General features: G+C 35.0%; 1 protein-coding gene across 1 annotated transcript; it reads left to right on the forward strand.

Annotated features, from left to right (window-relative positions):
* Positions 1 to 16: 16 nt before the first annotated feature.
* Positions 17 to 5,092, forward strand: si:ch73-361p23.3 (tumor necrosis factor receptor superfamily member 11B). Its single transcript, XM_014006273.1, has 7 exons — positions 17 to 787; positions 899 to 1,015; positions 1,388 to 1,516; positions 1,608 to 1,674; positions 1,777 to 2,018; positions 2,109 to 2,210; positions 2,409 to 5,092. The coding sequence occupies exons 1-7, from the start codon at positions 706 to 708 to the stop codon at positions 2,489 to 2,491; spliced, it is 822 nt and encodes a 273-aa protein (XP_013861727.1). The 5' UTR covers positions 17 to 705; the 3' UTR covers positions 2,492 to 5,092.
* Positions 5,093 to 7,440: the final 2,348 nt, after the last annotated feature.

Below are 7,440 nucleotides of genomic sequence, written 5' to 3' on the forward strand. Positions count from 1 at the left end.
AAGTGTTAACGAGCAGTTGGACAGGTGTACCTAAAAAAGTGGCCGGTGAGTGTATATATATATATATATCTATGTTAACTGAACTAGAAGTTACCTTTGTCTGTTAAAATATAATAAACAGTCATTCTGTTATCTACAACTCAGAAAATATATCTTAGCTTAAATCAATTTATTCTGACAACAATATGAAGACAGTCATTATGGCTTCATTCACAACAAGGTTAGACTATTGAAACTTCTTTTACTTCAGCATCAGTCAGTCTGTATAATCCAGATGTTTAGGTCTCAGTAGACGAACTGAACTGGTAGCAGAATCACTCTCACTCTGTCTTAAGCTTTAAAACACAGCTTCAGACATGTTTGCTTTTCTTAGCCTTTAGGTGTATGGTAATTAATTGTTTAGCTGCAATTTAATTTTTTTAGCATTTTGACTTGAACTGTAAGGTCTATCATCTCTTGTTTTAATGAATTCATATTTTTGGCAATTTATATTTTTGTTTATTAATGTCATTGTTAGTCACCTTGCATTGTTGTAAATGTGCTTCATGAAAAGGTTATATGAATGGAACAGAAACCCTTTTTTTTAATCTGAAATGCAAAACGTGGGGCTGAAAAAATCCACCTCCCCTACTGAGAGTTTCTGTGACACACTTTCTGTGTCAGTTCTCACAAAACATCACAAGGAGGATTAGAGGAGGACTGAAAATGTTCTGGTGGAGTCTGATCATCTTCATTTTGACTTTTAACAAACTCTTTATTCATTCAGATGCCTTCAGTTGCCCTAGAGGTAAAACTCTTTYTTTGTTATACTTTTCTTTCTGATAAAGTGTTTTGTTGTTTATTATGTTTAACTAATGAAGCCATTTTTTCCCTCTGATTCTGATGAAAACATGCAAAGGTGAAAGAGTCCATGAAGAACGTCTCAAAAAGTCTTGTAAACCCTGTCCTGATAGATCTTACCAGCCAACAGAAAATTCATCTCAAAAGTGCAAAACATGTACATCGTGCTTTAGAGGTAAGACTTAAAACTTTGCTTAGACCTACAGAGAACACCACTATAAATAACTGCTTACAGACAACATGTGTAGAATCAGATTAAAYGGAGTGATATGAAAGATGGTAACAGCAATTAAATTCACATTACCAATCACATTTAGGGTATTTCCAGCCTCACTTTCCTCCCAGAAAAGCATAAATCTTGTTTTGGCCTGGCAAATACTAAACTGAAAAAGAAGAATTGAACATTCAGACCAGAAAACTCCTGACTTAGACAAGCTGAACAGAAAGAGGAATTTCCAAACCTCGCCTAACATGAAATACTTTAACTGTTTAGAAATGAAATGGATGGCTGTTTTGTTTAAACTATAAAGTGCTTTTTTTGTCGCAGGAAGTTACATTAAAGAATCGTGTACCAAATTTAGTGATGCAATATGCCAGTGTAAAGAAGGATTTGTTCCCCTGTTTGGTGATCCTTCCGAGTGCGACTGTAAACCAGGATCTGGAATCAAAGATGGAGGTATAACTCAGTCGTAACTGTTTTTCAGCATTCACTATATAAGCAAACAAAGTAAAATAACATATACATTTATATTCTTGTTCTCTGCCAGTATGTTCAAAATGCAAGGAAGGATATTTCAGCACAAAAGAAAACACCCACTGTCAGAAATGGAACGAGTAGGATGATTGTTTTCTTATCCTTCAGTAATCTGAATTCACAATCATTTCTTTCTCAGCTGTGGCTAAAAACTTATTTTTATCTTTAATCTCTTATTTTAGATGTCAAGAAACAGGAGTTAAGAAGCCTGGAAATTCAACCTCTGATGCTGTTTGTAACGAGGAGTCCAACGGTAACCTTCGGATAACTACACCCTCCACATCAATCAGAAAAACTGAAAAACTACGCACAACAAGACCTCGTCTACATGAGGGGAATCAAACAGTGAATCCCACCTCCACCACAAGTCCTCCACCACAGAAAGACAACGTGCCTCCTCTCTTTCTTTCAAACAACCACACTGGTAAAACCATAGACATCGTTGCATTTTTTTTCTTCTTCTTATAATCTCAGATTAAAGAGTATCATAAATCTGGCTTCTCTCTTTTTCCAGCTGTGGTCCTTTTCTGTTTGGGAATTGTTGGACTTCTTGTTTGGACTGCTGTTATCTGCAAGATGCACATCMCCCCTTGCTCCCAGAAAAAGAGAACGCAACGTATGTTGGAAAGTGCAGTTATTTAGCAAAACTTGATTTTGGAGTATTTTTAACCGTGTTGAAAAAAAGATTTAATTTTGTGTGTATTTGATTTTTCTTGGGTGAAATGATGAATATATCCRCCCTTCATTTTTACTGTTTCGTGAGTTTATCTAAAAACGGTATGAAATGGTTTCTTATGCTCATTTTTGCTTGCAGCYCGGGACTCACTGTGTCGGAGACCCGTGGAGGAAAGTGGTGACAGCAGTGAAACTTCACTCAAACTCAACCTGGAGCCCTGAGGTGACATCGTTTCCTCAATTAATACTGTGAAATTTCAGACCAGATGAACACCGTCTGATTTASAACCAAATGTTCACTTCTTTATATTGTTAGTTGTATGTTAGACATACATTAGGAATTGATCTGTATGGACCTTTTTGTGGAAAGTGGTCCAGTTTGGGGGCATCCGGTGCTGGTCTGTTACAAAATAACTTTGGAAATGTGTCGTGGAAGTTGCTGTGCTGTGTATTACTTCGTGTACATGTGCAAAAACAATCGCAGATGCATGAAAATAGGTAAGAATATATACAATAATGAAAACTTCCAATTGTCACAAGGTTTAGTAATATAGTACAGGTCTAGTGCTAATACATGGTTTACAGAGATCTTGGCCGTGTGTCATTTTGACCACTCATTATTACAAAAGATAACTTGAATACAACTATATAATTGTATACTATATTATTGATTAACTATACACCTTGCAGAAGGCTACAGACCACAATAACAAATGCATTTACCATCATTGAAACAAAAACACCAATTCAATTAATATTTTTGCCAAATTTGATGTGTGGCAAAGAAGGACATTTTCTACTCAGTATTTAATTAATCATGGGTCAGAAATAAATACATTATACTTGTAATGAAATTATTGCTCAACTGTATAACCTTACCTCTATTTTGCRTCTCCACATTGCTATTTTAGGCACTAATTCCAATGTTTGAGCAGCAWAAAAGTTCTGGACAAGTTTGTCTTTTTTCTGATAAGAAGTTGGTAAATCACAAACCAAAAAGAAAAGTTTTCAGCTTCGCAACAGTCTAACCTTTAAAGTTTGAGAACTCGYCCCATAATCAACTTCACTGTCAGCTGTCTCCAAACAATCCCACAAACCAATGCGTGCCATTTCTGGTAGGCGGCGCTAAACGGTATCCGGGAAGAGGTCCACCGTAGCCGATGTGTTTTCAACTTGAACTGTGGTCAATATTTGACCTTTGTTTGTAGGTTTGCAGGGTATTTAAAGGATTGAACCTGTTCCTGTATACATCAGTCATTTTTTCAACTGAAACACAGTTCAAATATGAACATTTATTGTTTTATTTTATTTGTGTTTGAAACAGATTTATGTGTGGTGAGTGTAGTAATTTCAAACTTGAATACATAGACTTTTGTGTAATCAGTTCTATTAAAATGTCATATTTTCACTGCAGATTTTATAAAATTTATGACTTTATATAATGTAACATGTTATAATGGGGCAATAGGACAAGTCTGAGAAATATACAGTTTGGACAGCATGTTGTTAAAGTTTAAATTAGTACATTCATATCAGCTGCTGGAAACCATTTCACCTTAATTTTTGATACCTACAAGTCCCTATTTTTTGTTGTTTGCTCAGTTTTTTCCACTAGTATTTGCTCTGTTCAGCAGACCAGATAAGAAAAACATGGTTTTTTAATATAGTTTGTGTGGTTGGGGGAAATACCAGTTTGAGCAAACTGTGCCTCTTGTTTTCTTACAGAGAAATGCCACCTCTGTTCATTTTTCTCTTTTCTCATTCTAGCCTTTGGAAACTGTGATGCCATAAATAAGAGCACTTTCATGTCATTTTCTTTTATTTTTTACTTCAGAGATTTCTCAAATTAGGTCAGTCTGAGGTGTACGAGAACTTCTCTTTTTTTTTGCTATTTTGCATTTTACAAAGAAACAAAATGGAGAAGCAACGCAACTTTCTGAGTACTTGACTCACTCTGAGTTGTAAAATAAGAAAATATGCACTTCTATAGAATCATCTAATCTTTTCAAGTTGGTTGTAAATAATGTAAAATCATCGTTAAAATGACAGTCCTGGATTTTTTTCTTACTACAATCCTTTTATGTAACATTTCAACACTTTTAAGAGTAACATTTACTTCAAAGTAAACTCACGTAATTGGCTAAGTTCCACAGAAATGACTACTATTGATACTTATGCATGAGTATGAATATTTTTGCTATTTTGCCCCGAGTTAAAAGTCTGAACACGTGTTACAGTCAGAGTAAACAGAGGAAATAGTCCCTGCAGAAATGTCACCAATTCAGGAAGTCAACAAGAAGTTTCAAAGACATTTCGCCTCCCTTACAAACCTGGTGAGGTTTGATAAAACAGCTCAACTGTGCAGTGACTTACCAGAACTTAATGTAAACAACACATATTCATTTCACATACACCTTTTTATGTGATAATCATTCTTATATGTATGTCTTATATTTGTACTGTGCAACTGTGTATCTGCAGGTAGTAATAAAATATTTTTTTTCTTTTTCAAACTCACTTTAAGAGTTTTTGTCTGACAAAAACCATGTCAAACGTTATTCTCAGGTTATCATTTTGTGTGGGTTTTGACCATTTTCTATTTGTAAAGGTTCACAGTTATATCAAAATATGATTTACTTTATTTTAATATTATGTTCTACATTGTAATATTCTCTTATTTTTATACTTACATACATTTCACAGTACTGAATATTTAATCCAAAAGGTTTTGCCAATTTTGAAAATATGTTTTTCTTCTTAGTTGTAAACTTCATTTACTGACTGCTGTCAGCTTTTTTTTAATAAAATTGTATTATTTAAAAATGTGTTGTCCTAGTTATTCAGTGTTCTACATGTGATCTTTTATGGAGTACTATAGAGAGGAGATACATGTCACTGATTTAAAAAAAGTTTAGTACAGTGAAATCAGGCGAGGGTTAGAGTGACCTTGTTAGTGCACATTTTCAAAGTTTCAAATCACAAGATATATTTTTGAATTTCATAGTGTATAGTCAAATGGAGACTTGCGTAGCTTTAAAGAAATGTCCTAATCGTTCATATTCAAATCTCTGGTATTTTTTTAACACTAGTCAAATTATTTTCACAACTTGTAGAGACACTAAGATGAATTAGATTTGCCTTTATGATGACAAACACAGTATAATTAGATTAAGTGGGGCAGGGGGTAGGTGATCGCCTTGCGAGTCTATGGTTCAAATCCCTGCCCAAGCACATCGAGTTTTTTCCAACTTAGATTTATTGCTAAGGTGAAGCCATACCTCCCAAACAAGGACCATGAGAAAGTGATTCATGCTCTCATTACAYCTCGTTTGGATTATTGTAATTCTTTGTATGTTGATTTAGATAAATCTTCTTTGCATCGATTACAAGTTGTCCAAAACGCAGCAGCTCGTCTTTTAACAGGAACTAAAAAATACGAACACATATCCCTGGTTCTGCCTTCTCTCTATTGGCTTCCTGTTCATTTTAGGATCAATTTTAAGATTTTATTGCTTACTTTTAAAGCTTTAAAAGGTCTGGCCCCATCCTACCTGTGTGAGCTCATTAACATCCACACTTCAGTTAGAGCACTTCGCTCATCCAACCAGTTCCTCTTAGATGTTCCTCGATCCAGGCTAAAGTTTGGAGGTGATCGGACCTTTGCAGTCTCTGCCCCAAAATTCTGGAATGGTTTTTCCTCTTAGCATACGGACTGCTGAGACTGTTGAGACTTTTAAATCTCTACTTTAAACTCACTTTTACTCCCTGGCCTTTCATTCTGGTAGAGTTTGAGATTCTTTTAATGATAATGTTTTTAAAGTTTTTCTGTATTTTAAATTGATTTTACTGTCTATATTTATGTGTTGCTCAATTGTTTTATTCATTTGGCTTAATTGTGAAGCACTTTGGCCAACTTCTGTTGTTTTTTATGTGCTATATAAATAAAATTGACATTGACATACTGCTGTCGTGTCTCTGGGCAAGACACTTAACCCACATTTCCCATGTATGAATCTGTTGGTGTGACTGTGGTGGTCTGGAGGGACTGTAAGTGCAGAATGACTTCAATATTTCCACCCCCGAGTGTGACTGAGGAGTGAATGCATGAAACTGTGAAGCGTCTTGAAAAGACTCATATAAGACAAATGCATTATTATTAATTGGGGTTATGCCTCTGTTCAATACAGAAGAATATTTTTCAAATTATTCTCAACTACACTCAAGTGAAAGGCATTGTTAAAAAAAACTTCAAGATTTTAAAAACATTTGGTATATGGAGCACATCCAGTACTTCAACTTAAGTAATACCTTGACAGAGCTACTTTTACTCTTTTGGAGTAATATTTGACCAGTAGTACTTTGACTCAAGTAAGAAAATTAAGCACTTTGTCCACCACTGTGTGTCTCTCTGRTGCATTTCTGGCTAAAACACATTTATTCTACATTTAGTGAAGTTACTTATGTATTCAAAATAGCATCACGAGTAGTGATACTTCATAATAACACTCAATTAAAGTAAAAAGTATGATGTAGTAAAACTACTCCTAAATGTATTTTTCCCTGAAACGTTACTCAAGTAATTGTAGTAGATTATATGCAACTAGTACCTCCACCTCTTCTCAAAGTATGCATTGAGAAGAACTCTCAGCTACTACMACACCAAAGTTTTTGATAAATATCTAAAACTGAATTATAGCCATTATTGTTTTTTAAGGTCAGTTGGCAGAGCCAGTCTTGAATCAAACGGGCTTCAAATGTTGTACAGTATGTGCATTCAATCAGAAGCAGAATTGCCTTTATTGTCATTGGGTTTGCTGCTCCAATGTGCTTGTTTTTTTAGACACAATAAAATAACTTCATAATTTATGTGCTTTTTTGAAAACAGACAGTGTGACCACCATATCAGTGTGGCTTTATAAATTTTGCAACATATACAGGTGCTGGTCATAAAATTAGTGTCATGGTCTGTGTTTATTTTCCTTAGTTTTCTAGTGTTTTCAGTGTTCCCCTGTGTTTCTCTGCCCTGCAGCCCCACCCTCTCTCACCTGTGTCCTTTTGTGTCTGCTCCAGGTGTGTCTTGTTGCCCTAATTAGTTTTCTGTGTATTTAAGCCCTGTCTTGTCTCAGTCTTGTGTCGGATCATTTTGTTTGTCATGGTTCCCTGTGCTTTGT

Source organism: Austrofundulus limnaeus, unplaced genomic scaffold, assembly GCF_001266775.1.
Source record: "Austrofundulus limnaeus strain Quisiro unplaced genomic scaffold, Austrofundulus_limnaeus-1.0 Scaffold35, whole genome shotgun sequence".
Taxonomy (NCBI): Eukaryota; Metazoa; Chordata; class Actinopteri; order Cyprinodontiformes; family Rivulidae; genus Austrofundulus; species Austrofundulus limnaeus.